At 48.2% G+C, this 13,925-nt stretch overlaps 1 protein-coding gene across 5 annotated transcripts in view; it reads left to right on the plus strand.

The window, feature by feature from the left end:
• MUSK (muscle associated receptor tyrosine kinase) overlaps positions 1 to 13,925 on the plus strand; it is a 51,941-nt gene that overhangs the window by 17,238 nt on the left and 20,778 nt on the right. For all 5 annotated transcript variants that reach the window (XM_035890807.1, XM_035890810.1, XM_035890808.1 and 2 more), the window contains 3 exons: positions 8,234 to 8,358; positions 10,625 to 10,784; positions 12,277 to 12,283. In XM_035890807.1, coding sequence (XP_035746700.1) covers positions 8,234 to 8,358; positions 10,625 to 10,784; positions 12,277 to 12,283 — 292 coding nt within the window. The remainder of the gene's footprint in view (positions 1 to 8,233; positions 8,359 to 10,624; positions 10,785 to 12,276; positions 12,284 to 13,925) is intronic.

Below are 13,925 nucleotides of genomic sequence, written 5' to 3' on the forward strand. Positions count from 1 at the left end.
ACTGGCCTCAGCAGGGTGGCATGGGTGTAACTGAGAGCCCAGAATATCTCATTAAATCTACCTACTGCATTCACCATAGTCATCCCGAGGTTCTCAGATGCTGCAGATATGACCATAGCCCTAATTACAGGGTAACAGGGTAAGCCACAGGAGACAGAAAGCAGCCCCAGACCTTCAGCAAATGAACAGACAAGTGTGAGCTATTAAATTTATTCCTGAGGCTTGCTCTGCTGTGACACAGGCATGAGGTGTGCGCTGCCTTCAAGTAATTGTCGCAGGGTGGCCTCCTGCACTGAGGAGCTGCAAAGCAGACCTCCTGGGAGCATGAGGTTTCTGACAGGGCATATATGAGCAATTCTTTAATGGGCATTTGAGCCTGCTACTTCCTTTTGCAAAAAACCTCTTTCCCCAAACTAAAGAGTTTGGAAAGGCACTTAAAAATATGTGAATTTCTCACATCATTGCATGAATTGTGGTTTTTAGAAAAAAAATAGGTATTGCGGACAAAATCCCTCTGGCTTGTAAACTGTGTTGGGTAGCTAGGAAGCGTGTGTTTCCTGCATAACAACAAAGATAGTAGAGGATAGAGAATACCCACAGCTGTCAGATCAGGCGGGGCCAGAGCAAACTGAGACAACTATCCTGAAGTGACTGCCTTTTCACACCAAGAAACCAAGATAGAGCTGGAGCTGAAGATACAGAAAGGAGGGTTTTGACAGCAACCTGGAAATTTTATACAATCGATTTAAAAGTCCAGTTTTGGTGAGTTGCCTGTGGACCAATACTGTTTTTCTGAGACTGATGCCTTCTGTCTTCCAAGGACCTCCTTCCATCTTTCTCATTCAGGTAGCCTTGGTGGAGGTGAAAGTCCCGCCCTTATTTTCCACTGTAACTGACTCTTCCAAACTGTACAGCTCCAGATTTTGCTTCTACCACTGATGCCAGTTCTAGTGTCACGCAGTATTTCTAGGCCGTGTGTGCCTATACTATGGAACAGAAAGTGTCTGCAGTTGTGCTGCTGTGTATAGGGATAGGTCCCCTTGCATCTCTGAAATGGAATGCGTCCCCAGGCAGCCCCTCCTAAAAAGGATATCTCAAACTAGGAGCTGAGAATAGGGAACAAAGATGGATCTCTGTGTGAGGAGGGATTAGCAGAGTTTTCAGCATTGAAAACCAGGCACGGGTAGTGGATAAGGTGAGCAGGCAACAGGCTACTTGCTATCACCCCAAACCAAGAAACTTCCTAGCAGCTACTGCTAGCAGCATTTTAATATAGATGAAAGGAAGTACTTTTCACATGGCACATAATTAAATTTATGGTACTGCTGTTACCCATTGGTGCAGACCAGATGCCAGGATGCTGCAGGGCTTATCTCACTTTTGGGTATCCCAGTGATTCCCGTAATTGCCTGCTCCATTCCTGAGCGTGGGAGAGAGGGAGACTTGTGTGCAGCTGTGGAGATTTCAGTACACACAGGCAGACTGGCAGGCTTGGCAGCATTCGTGACGGGTCATGATCACGACTGGAATGGGCAAAAGATTTGCTCAGGAGGCTGTGAACTTCTTTTCCAGTTCCACATGCACTAATGGGTAATGGCAGAATTAAGTGGCACACGGTGTGTCTCCATACTGTAGAAAAACCAGAGCATGGGGAGGTTTAGAAGGGTCTTTCCTTCAGAGAAACCAAACACATATATAAGACCAGTACTGACATGAAAAGAATTTCCTTATTCATTTCCTTGGGAAGTAATTTGAACATGTTATCCTCGCTTGTCCTTGAATCTGGTGTTTGCTCTGTATATGGAAATGAACACTTGTACAGAACAGGTTTTATATAGTTACACAGGATATAAGCTATCTATTTACATTTTACTCCTGGTTATTATAGCTTTGCATATTTGCAGGATCTGCTTTTAGGATTCCAGAGACATCTACATGCAATGCAAAGGCTTTCATAACTGAGAAGTTCCTGTGTTGGCTGGTGCATTTAACATATATGAGTCCTTCTGCTGATGCAGATTGTCCTACCATCCATAAATCTTGGAGCTCACCCTAGAATAAGGTTACCTTGAAAAGCTATTGCCTTACTAAGAAAAACTTGCTTTGATATTAGACACCAGAGCTTAGAATCTGAAGGCATATGCTTCAGGATGGAGATGTGGTTTCCTCCATCTCCCTTCCACACAGATCCTGAATTGTCCCTGCCAGCCATCTCACAGCCTCAGGCTCCAGGTGGGATGTCTATGTCTGGCCTGCACTGCATGAGGTGTTAGAACTACTCCAAGCCCCAAACCTCCCAAATCATAAATCAGAAGCCAGAAGAGCTTGGAGATTTAGAGATTTTTGTACAAAATGCTGATGTCTCAAATGCATTGAGGCGTTCTCCTCCCAGATTACCAAGACAACCAGGTGAGGGGTGGGGGGGCGGATGAAGTACTGCTTGCTCACAGTGCTTCTGCAGCTTGCTCTTCTGGGGCCCATGCCTAATAGTGCTATTCCTTGAGAAATAATGCAGTGGCTGTGTGCATTTCCTACTGAATTTGTACATTTTTTTTTCTTTTGATAGTCTGTATGCACGTGGTTCTCTGGCAATAAGCATGTTTGGACAGGGATTAAACAAAAATAGGTAAGCAATTTGACAGAGATAAGTGGAAGTGTCTCCTATCAGCTTTGCCTGTGGCATTTTGCTCGTCTTTGTGATTACTTGGTAGGCTTGCAAAAAGATAAATATTGCAGGTTTGATAAAAAATACTTAGAGATCAAAGCGAAACTGGCCTTGCAGTTATCTTGAGGTTTAATTATTAACCCAGCAGTTTTGGAAGGGGGTGGGAGGGTGGCAGCATGCCTTGAGCAGTGGCAAAGGTACAACGTGAGCCATTCCCATTTGGAGGCGTGTGGTGAGCCATGCGCAGAGCCCAGTTGCTGCTGCTGTGAGAGGAGTTGCTGCCCGTGCTTACTGAAGAATTTGTTTAAGCTGGGATTCGGTCCCGCCGTGTCAGCTGCGGAGACTGTGCCTGGCTTGTTCAGGCCGGGCTCTTGGCATGCGACTAGCTGGTGCACGCAGCTCAGCGTGGCTCTCTCCATGAGCATGACGTGCGGCCTGTTCTCAGCCCCGGTATTTCAAGAATTGTTGGGATTTTACATGGATTAATTTGAAATGTCAGAAAACACAAATGCTGCAGCTTCCTATGTGTTTATAAACGTATTTGTCAGACCTGTCCTCATCTCTCACCAGTGGGAAGGAAATGGTGGCCCCTCTGCTTGTTACCACTCCTTGACTGTCTGGTTTAGACTTGTCAGGAAGAGTGAATGGATGTAAAATGAATGAATCTGAATGTGGATTTAGATGACTGGACTTCTCATTGGCAAAAGACTGCAAACACACTGGCACAAGTGTATGGTTCTTCAGAGCATATAGGTGGCAAGCATAAATGATTTTTTACGGATTAGTAAGCAAAGTCCAAGCCCAGAGAACTCCTCTGTATAGAAGGAGTCATTTCAATCTGTCATGCTTTAGGTATGAAAGAGCTACAGGAGCATTGGTGAACGTGAACAAAAAAACGTGCTTGCAGTTTAGCTTCTAAATGCTTACACAAGAATAGTGTGTGGCACAAAGGCTTTGCCAGGGTATTTATATCAGGAAAGTTTCCGAGGTGATCTGTAGCTTACCAATGTAGCACATTGGTTCTCAACATGGCACCAGCTGTACCGTCAGAACAGGCCTTTTGCACATAGGAGTTGCCTTTACCCACTATGTTTTGCAGCTGTAATCACCCAAAAGGGCATTTTTCATGATAAAAGCAAAACAATCGGAGAAAGTGGAGCAGGTTGAGATATCAGATCTGTCAGTATGGACATGCCAGGTCTGCCTCAAATGTTAGACCAGGCTCAGACTGTGGTGGGAAGGGAGTGTGCACCCGCTATCACCAAGTGATTGCTAACACAGGTTTAGCTCTTGATGGCCTTACTTCAATCTGGACTGTCAAGTATGTTTTACAGTGAGCCAGGACTAGCAACAAACTCTTGGACGTGAATACGTGCAGATGCTGACAGGCTGGGTTAGGTCATGTATGTTGGCAAACGTTGCTTGTGTCCTCTGACAGTTGACATTCACCAAAGACAGTGGAGGCTCTGGAAAAAAAAAACACCTCGCACCTCAAAACCAGTGCTTGACTGGGCCTGGCGTCAAAGACAGCATTAAGGCTTATGAAAACCTGGCTAAAAGGGGTGTCCTCTTGCATTGGCGCTGTGCCCACCAGGGTTTCCTGTGAGCTCTGGGCATCACTTTGTCCTTTCCCAAAAGCAGCAGTGTGGCCTCGGGCCACCCAAGCTGCTGCCTGGATGTGAGTGGCCCAAACTACCCTGCTTTAACAAAAAAACCAGGCCTTACCCAGTCAGGGGGCAGGCATCTGCCAGGATTGCAGGATCGGGCCCCAAGCACTGGAAATGAAACACAGCTCAGTCAAAGGCGATGGGAAAACAAAGTCACCTGGAAAGAGTTAGCCATTCAAATTGGGGGCTGGCGGGGGGACCCTGCTTTAATCTTTTTATAGCATAAAAGTTTCGTGACTGAATTAAAGCCCTACTGTTTGGACTGGATGATGTTACCTAATTCTCAGAAACGAGAGCAGCTGGCCATGGTGCAGATACCTCCTAGCAAGCCCTGCAGCGCACAGCACATCATTTAGCAGGGGCTATAAAAGAAAGGACATTTATTAGGGGGCTTGGGAGTGAAACTTAACGTGCTGGCTTGGCTCTTAGCTGGCCGGATTTCATTTCCAGCTCCTCTGTTTTATTTTCCACTTAAATAAATAAATAAATGGAGCTCTCTTCTCCCGCCTTCCTTAACTGCTTTTTGGCATGCCTTTGGGTAGATCCCTCCCTGAGAGCCTGGGGGGTCCTGACGTGAGTGTTGTGAACCTTGTGGTGATGTACCTAAACAGGCAAAAATCTGCTTTTGGGAGGATCTGGAAAAGGAGGGTGGGTAATGGAGGTGCTAAAAATCGCCTGATCGTTGGGAATTTTCACTCTGAGGCAAAATGAACAGAAAACCATGTCCTGAGCCCACCTGCCTTTCACCCGCCTCTCCCCTTCTTTTGCTTGGGTTGGCACCATCAGGGTCACCATTTGTTCCTCGCCTTTTCCTCTTTTCTTTCTTTGTGTGTGTGTATGGAAAAAAAAAGTCATGGTTTTTGGGGATGGGTTCTTCCATTTAGCTACAGGACAGATTTCCTTGCTGCTGTAGTTGCCAAAATGGACCTTGAGCTCATTCTGGTGGTCTCTCCCTGCTTTGCACTGGTGGAAGGTGACACTGGCTGCTCTCACACAACCCAACCTGGCTTTCCCATTGCACCCGAGTCTGCCGGCAGCGGCAGCATGTCAGTCATCCACCCATAGATGATGGGGCTGAGAAATAGCTAATGCTGGTTTTTTTAATGCTATTTCACAAAGCAATGAAGAGCCCTTTGGAAAATGTGTCCCTGCGTGTGCCAGTTAGCGGTGCTCCAAAACCTGGAGAGACCAGCCCTCGTCCCAGGGAATCTCTCATTTAAAAATAACAATGTAAAAAAACCCAGGTTATTCCATTCACAGGCTCTAGAGCAAAGTGCTTAAGTCAAATGGTTAAACTTTAACATAATTTTAAAAAAGCATGCACATATAAGCACTTGAAATATTATGGTATTAAATCTGTAACTTCAATTTTGAAAGTCCTGGAAATGCACACAGTGGCACTTGGGGGTAACAGGAGCTTCCGTTCTTCCCCACTTTGGGAATCAGCTTATTTCCTCATAGGCCCACTTTTATTTAGCTATGCCTCCTGGTATGAGATCATACACCTGCCGTACTTTCTGCAAGAAACGTCTGAATGCTTAGCAGCTGTGGCTGGATGTTTTACCCCAGTATTTGCTGGTTTAGGCTTGATCCTTTGCCTTCCCTCTGCTGGCGGATGGGTGCCCAGGCCAGCAGTGTGCTGGGCTGCCAAAGCAAACGCCACAATCAGCGCTGGTGGGGGGACCCCAGGGAGCGGGGTGCAGCCTTCTGGGCTTTGCTCCCCACACGTGCAGCTGCCATCTCTTCGGAAGCACACCTTTGCTGCTCCTGGCTGACAGCTCCTCCCAGATTTTGGGAGAGCAGCTGGTACAGAGGAGGGCGTATGTGCCTGTGTCTGGCCACCGGCTAATGGGGTGCTGTCAACTCACCACTTTGGTATTAATTAAGCGGGGCGGGATCCGAGGGGCAGAGCTGTCAGGCGGGTGGGCTCCCAAGCAGCACACTGTGAAACCAGCGGCAGCGTGAGAAAAGCGCCGAGGCCCACATTCTGGCTCTGGGAGCTAACGTGCTAGCTTCAGCCACAGCCCTGTGCACCTAACTGCTGCCAGGGGACAGGCCCAGGAGTTTAGTATTTCTCCAAACGAAGTATAAAAGTAGTTATGAGCTTGGCCCAGGGTGCTTGGGGCTGAATTCATAACCATCTGGTGTTAATGGCCTGAAGTGAAACTTCAGGCAAAGGTTTCATTTTGCTTATTATTCTTCAGGAAAGTCCCTGGCCAGCAACTGCAGCTCTCCTCGTTAGCGGTGGAGCTTCGTTCCTGCTGCCTCGCTGCAGGGGGATGCAGCAGCCCCAATGCTGCGCTGCTTTGATTTTAAGCGAGTTACACTGAGCTTCGACAGTGAGGGACTGCTCAGAGACTGTAGAGGAATTAAGAAGCTGAATGTAATATGTATCCTCCCACCCTTTTCTCTTCACTGACATTAAATTTAATCTTCCTAAAAACTCCTGCCCAGGAGCCTATTGAATGGCTGTGCTCATGAGACAAAAAAGTTTCTACACTGAAATGTACCCCTAGTGCTGCCTGTCCACAAGCAAAAGCTGATTTTAGGCTCTTTCTTTGTTAACACAAATCTCAGCCCCTTCCCAGGCCAAGACTGGGTGGGAGGACTATATGGAAGGTGTATACTTTTTTCCCAACCGAAATTTTACAGACAAAACCTTCCCATCCCAAACAGCAGAGATGGATGTTCAGTTTCTGAAGGGACCCTCACTGGTCTCCTACTTGCTCTGCATGGAGGTCTCCATCTGGGAGCAACCAGTGGCCGGTGCCAAGAGGTGCATCGGGCAAACAGAGACACAGAAGACACTGACATGATCACATATGTTGGTAGGGGGAAGCATAGAGATAGCAAAAGTGGCAAATGAGATATCAGGCTTGTCTGAGATCTCCAAAACAGACTCCCTGGCTCACTAAAATTTCTGTGGAGACTTTTAATCATTGCTGTGCAGCCCAGAAGGGAGAGAGCAAGCATTACTCACTAAGCGTGAGAAACTGGAGTAAGAAATGGCACAGAACTAATCAGCTTGCTTCTGCACAGACACTCAGGCATTGCCATTAAAAATTTTGGGTCAAAACTCAAATGTTACGCATGGGAAATGTCTCTCTTCTCTGCTTTCCTCTATGTGGTCCAAGTACAGCATCTGAAATACAGCTTGTGAAGGCTATCAGAATTCTGTTTCTGGATCAAAATCAGTTTTCAGCAAAAATAATTCAGTTCTTTTCACAAAAAAGCCCCAAAAAATTCCTGGGGCAGGGAGGTGCTTATCTTGCTTATCTTCAAACTGCCCAGTAACCATATTGCCACAAAAGCAGCAGGAGATGAAAAGCCACTTTAAAAACCTACTTTCGCCCTGCAGTATCAGCTTCCCAAAGTCTTTGCTGGCCATTCCCCATAATGGTAAGACTCTCTCCCCTTAGGGCAGGTTGTTGTGGCATGGAAAATGCTGGGGTTTGCGGCTTTCCATGGTAGGTCCTAATCACTGAGATCACACTGAGGAGCTCATCTGACCCTTAACCTTCACGGTATGTGACCACACGGCTGGTCTCCCTTGACGGTTTTGAACAAGTTTCTCGTGAGGTCACCCTTGGCAGGGCAACATGGTAACTTGCCACATATTTGCTGTAAGCTGTCCCATCTGCATGTTACTGATGAGTTTGCCCTTGGTTTTTTGCATGTTATCTCCTCTGAGGTGTTGAACTCAGATGTAGAAATCTCCAGAGGGAAGGTGCAGAACATAACCATGCTGATCACTTTCTTTCTCCTCCTTGTCCCTCTCCCAAGAGGAAGAAGCACAGGAAGCCTGTGCTATCCTCCACTTTTGTTTGTGGGGCTGAAGAACCCGCACGCCAGCATAGCCTCAGCTTTACATCGCCGTTCAGCTACTACCTTTGTCTTGTAGTTTTTGCCAGAATCCTGAAGGCTCCCGAATCCCACAATATCACCTTTGGGTCTGTGGTGACATTGCGGTGCACGGCGACCGGCCTTCCAGTGCCCACCATCACCTGGCTAGAGAATGGGAAAGCGGTGAGTGCCTCTTTTTTCATGCTTTTGGCCCCAGAGGGCTGCTAGCGGCCGGAAGTACAGCCCAGGGATTAAAATGTGGGGCTGGGAGCCAGCACCCATGGTTTCTATTCCTGCCTTAGCACCTTGTTATGCAGTCAAATTGAGCCCGCCTTGCCTCCCTGCTGCAGTTTTCTCTTCTGCAAAACACTATCCCCCTTCTCCAGGGGAGTTAATTCATTGAGGTCTGGAAAGACTGAGATGAAGGATGCTTTAGATGCTTACCACCTTCCTTTGAGCCAGCGTTTCTAGGACTTCATTGTGGATTTAAGTATTTCTGCAGCCACCTTTCCTCTGCTTTCTCCTAATGTGGTAACAATAAAATGGCAAAATTGCATATCTGACAAAATAACATGAAATGAGGTAGTTAGGTAGAGCTAACTGCCTCGAGGCAAAATACCTGTAGGACAGCATATAGGCAAAGCATATCTGCAGATGAATAGATCTGAAGTTTTCTAGACTGACCTCAGTGACGTCTTAAAGTATGCCACCAATTTATTCCTGGCTAGAAGCACATCCTCAAGAAAGGCACACCCTGCCCTTCAGCGGCAGGCACCAAGAGATGCAAATCCATTGCTTCTCTCAGGAAGTTGTTCCCTGGTCTAGTTATCCTGACCATTTAAAACAGGTGCCTGCTTTGAATTTTTCTGGCTTTCATGTCCGAGTGTAGGCCAACACAATGCCTTCTCTTCAGCTATACTGAAGAAGAGCCGCCTGACACCTGATATTACCTCCTCCGGAGTGACTGGTGCACCGCAGTCACAGCAGCTCTGCAGCCCAAGCCTGCTGTGGGTTTCCTCCAGTCTTCACACAGTTATGGTGGACATGTTTTATACCCTCCATGGTCTTTCAACAGCTTTTTTAGGGTGTGCCCCAGGGCATGATGCTGTGGAGGCAGCCATTGGGTGCAGGCTGGTGATTTGCCTCTGCTCTTTGTCACTGACCCCCGTGAACCCCAAGTCCTTCTGACCACCAGCAGGCCATGGTGATTCCTGTGGACTTGCTTGTCCAACAGGACCCATAAATCTTGCTCCAGTCCCTTACTTCAGGCGGCTATCTCCATCCCAGCCTGTATCCCTTCTTTCCATGTATTAAAATGCATTATTAAGGAGCCTGGGCTACTCTGCAGACTGTCTTGCCTTCCTTATCTCCTCTAAACCGTATTGTGTCCTCTGGTCTGGTTAGGGCTCATTTTGTCTGTTCCCTTGAGGTTGCTAGGGAGAACAGCAAAGGAAGCAGATCAGCCTCTGCAGAGCCCTATGGGTCTTCAGTAGTTTCTAGTGATAATTAATTTGAGACAACTGCAGGTGTACATTCAAGACTTCTTCCCCATTGTGGAAGAAACCTTTTGGGGGCTCTGAGATCCCACCTGTGTATTGGTCCTGTGGGGAGCTGTGTGTGAGATGCTCAGCCCCTGCCCAGGGCCACTGCCTGGCTGGTCAGATCTGCTGCGCTGCCTTCCTGCCAGCGAGGCAAAGCCCAGTCCTAGGAAGGTGGTACTCTAGACCACCTAATTTTAAATATGGCAAGGAGACCTTAACGAGAGCCCATCTCTGGGAAAGTCAGGCCAGGAAGTGGGTGGACTGGAGCACATGCGATTGAGGGCTGGCTCACCAGCAAGCAGTGCCTCGTGAGTCACTTGAAGATGCAACGTGCCTGCGGCATTATGGTCTCCGAACACCAACTTGTAATCGTGCTGAGGTTTAAAGAGTGGGATTCTGCTGAGGTTGTTGAGCTGCCTTTGAAGAGAAGGATGGAAACTTCTGTGCAGCAGCTGCCTTGCCTACCTGAAGAGAAACACAATTCCTTTTCCTCCTGCTATGCACCATGGGGTATCATGGACCTTAAACTGTAGTTTTCCAGACTGCAAAGAATGAGTGAGCTAGGTATAAAGGTGTGAAGAGGTCTCTGCTTTAGTGGCAGCTGAGGTGGGGTTTTAAAGACTAAAAAAAGACCTGCCGGAAACAGAATCTCAGGGAACGTATTTGAAAAGGGAAGGGAATCAATTAACACAAGGGAATGGCATGAGGTTCCCAGCAGAGAAAACAACAGCTGGCCGGTGTGGAAGTCCCAGGCATGACTACCTGACACTTTCACCTGTGGTTTTCCACGGTGCATGTGACCATGCAGACTGCTCGTACTGCTTGCAGCTACCCATGGGCCCTTTTCCTTGGTTTGTTTGTTTGCCTTTCTTGGAAACAGCACTGCCCTGGGCCTTTTGCTCCCTTAGGTTTCCGCAGGATCTATAGCGGAAAGCATCAAGGACAGAGTGGTTGACTCCAGACTGCAGGTGTATGTCACCCGACCTGGCCTGTTCACTTGCCTCGCCACGAACAAACACAGCAAAACTTTTGGAGCCGCAAAAGCTGCAGCAACCATCAGCGTTTCAGGTATGCTGGGAAAGAAGGGGTCATTATTTTTTTACCCTTGCAATCACAGTCCTAGCTTTCCTGCTGGGGGAGAGGAAAGGGGTGTGAAGTGCTCTGGAGGAGGAGAGAAAGCCTTGGAGAGCTTGTAATGTGCAGGGGGCTAAATTTGAGTACAAGTGCATCCCCCGCCAGGCTATTTCCTCATATATTCTTACACTTTGGAGACTGGCACAGCTGTCATTTCCTGAATGTTTGATGCCGTCTTGTACTTTGTGTCCCAGAAGAACACTTGGTAAGTTCATCCATGCGGAGGAAGTCATGGCCATGACCCAGCATTGGTATCACCTAACAGCAAGGTGAAAATAGCTTTCATGAGCACTTCAGCTTCTCAGGAGGTTGCATCCAGAAAGCAAGTAGGTTCATGTTGGAGCAGTACCCTGCTGTGCCTGCAGTAGCCTCTGCTCCAAGAGACATCTCCCAGATGGGGAAAGGATGATCCAAAGAGGAGAAATACCAATGGTCTGAGACAGCTGACAGCATTTATCACACCAAGAAAGAGGTTGCAGCATGTGCCTTCCCTTGTGGGACAGGCAGGGGGGTTTAGCTGGAGGAAGGAGGAATCACCTGGGACCAGGGCTACCACTATGGGGTGGTAGCCCTGGTCCTGCTGTGATTCAGGCACACATCTGCCCCTCTCTCTGTGCCTGGGCATTGAGACCTAGCAGCAAGCTCTGCCCCATAAAAGACTCAGCCCTTGGTACTGTATTTCACATTCCCACTTCTTTTAGCCTGGGCAAGGCTCTGCCCCACGAAGCAGACCTGCAAATGCAGTAGGGAGGCTAGGTGCTTTAGGCTGGTGGGAGAAGCTGCACTGCCCTCCTCCAGGCTGCTTGTGCTCAGCAAGAGGGGAGCAGCCTGCCAGGGGTGAGCAGGAGCCTGCCTCAGCCTCATCCCAGCTCTCGAGGGGCCTGTGGCAGAGATCTCCTGGTCCTTGTCTGATGCTCAACACCTCCTCCCCGTGCCAGTGCAGACCAGGTCCCCACAGTGCTGCAAGAGGGGGCCACAGCCGTGTGCCTGCGCTGCTCCTCCAGCCCTGGTCTCTTCCACCTCTTACAGCTGCTGCCTGCAGTAATGGATGCGTGGGTGGCTTAAACGGAGGATGCTATCTGCTGGTTATGTAGGACCCAAAGGGTAAGGGTAAAGCTGTGGGTTTAGGGTGCAACAGTCCACCTCAGCAAGAACTGCAGTCAACAATCCACTTCCTCCTCCTCATTCCCTCTTCCCAAATGGCATCCAGTGTTGCCCAACTCTTCTTCCCCACAAGAAGGTGCAAAATAAGGACAGAATTTAGCTGCATCCTTTTCGAACAGCTTACAGGTCTCAGACAGATTTCCTAGCATGGAAATCTTAACTCCCACACTTCAGAGGGGGGCAATGAAGTTTCACTGATGTCTTTTCCATTTCTCCTTTCTCCTGGCTCATCACAATTCCTGGATCGGGTGCTTCCTGGCAGAGTGGAGGTAAGAGCAACTTTCTGTGGCTGCCTGGGGGTTTCCTCTGGGCCAGGGAGGAGAAGAGAGGTGAACCAAGGGCATTTGGTTAATTTTGCTTAAATGAAGGGAGCAGGTTTTTGGATGCCAAGCATGCAGATGAAGCTCACCTGAAGGGAAGACTGAGCTTCTTTATACAGGCATAATTGGAGACTGGGACCAGGTAGATAAGGATGCTTCTGTGTCAAGCAAGCAGTGGATCACACATTAGTAAGGGTGTTCAAAGTATGGTCGTGGGCAGAATATTCTGGATTAAATTCTGTTCACAGCACAACTTCACTGACTTTATAAATGTACAGGCAAAAGCTTAACTGCAAGTTAAACCCCTTTCTGCACACAACCAATATTTTCGTTTGGTGATCACCGGGCTAGGGCAAGAGAGGTTTAGATATTTGTTCCAAGCAGAGTTATGGATGAGTAAAGCCACTTGTATGTGATCAGACATGCACTTTTGCTTAGTATTTTTTTGAATACTGAACAATTTGGCTGGCTTTTTAGAGTCCTAGTGTATTTCTACATGCTGCACTTGCAGATCAGGCTGGAAGAAAAATGAGAGGGTTAGCCTGGGAGGAGGGCTGGGAGCTACTGGCCCTCAGGGCAAAGAGCAGAGCCTGAGAAAGTCTGAGCAAATGGCTTTGCCAGTCTGCTGACACAGGCTCCCTGAGAAGGCCCTTGCCTGCCTCACAGATGCTTGCAAGATTGATTCAGGAAGTTTGTTAAGCGATATAGTGACCGTCTGATGATGATGGCAGACTTACGCCTTACACCTGCACCCATGTAGATGTGACAGGCATGGGAATAGCGATCAAATGCTCAGCCCTTCTGTCCCGCAGTTGTTCTCAACATTTGCTGCACAGAATTCCCTTTCTGTGACGAGGCGTTGTGAGAAACATGTTGTTGCTGCTTCCCCTGGTCTGTGCCTCTCTATAGGTTTTAAAAAAGCCAGGAAGCATAATATTAGTGCTTGGCTCTTGTCAGGCTGCTTCTGCAGTCCACTGAAGTCAGCAGCGCAGCCGCCCCATGCACGCCTGTGCCCTCTTTTGCCTCTTGGGGCACAGGAAGGATGCACCTTTAAGATTAAGCACAAGGGGCATCATTAGGAAAACAAGAATAGCATGACCTTTGCATGCCAAGGACGGCTCTAGCAGGGTGCTGGGGCAGCGTGGTGCTGTGGAGAAACCTGCTTGGTGCCAGGGAGATGTCCTGGGCTGTGGGACCGGCTCAGGCTGCTGGGGTGGGGGGCTGTTTCACATGAAGGGATGCCCGTGGAGCCTGGGGCGATGCAGGGTGCCACAGCATCACTGCTGTTTTGGTAGTACCTCCAGGAATTGGTGCCTTCCTGTATTTTTTAGCCAATGTGACATATAGGAAAAAATACTACTAAAAAAAAAAATTGACATTGAACCCAAGGTAGTGCCGCTAAACCAAGGCCAGAGAGTGTTATCTGCAGAGAGCGGCATCTGGAAAGTTGAAATTTGGGCATCCTGTATAATCCCTTATCCATGTACCTCCAGCTTTCCAAAGAAAATCAGCAAGAACCTCCAGGGTTGACAATGGGTGATTATTTGGACAGGGGAAAGAAATAAAAGGCAAAGATACAAATAGCTCTGCT

The sequence above is a fragment of the Egretta garzetta genome, unplaced genomic scaffold (genome assembly GCF_000687185.1).
Source record: "Egretta garzetta isolate BGI_Z169 unplaced genomic scaffold, ASM68718v1 scaffold22, whole genome shotgun sequence".
Taxonomy (NCBI): domain Eukaryota; kingdom Metazoa; phylum Chordata; class Aves; order Pelecaniformes; family Ardeidae; genus Egretta; species Egretta garzetta.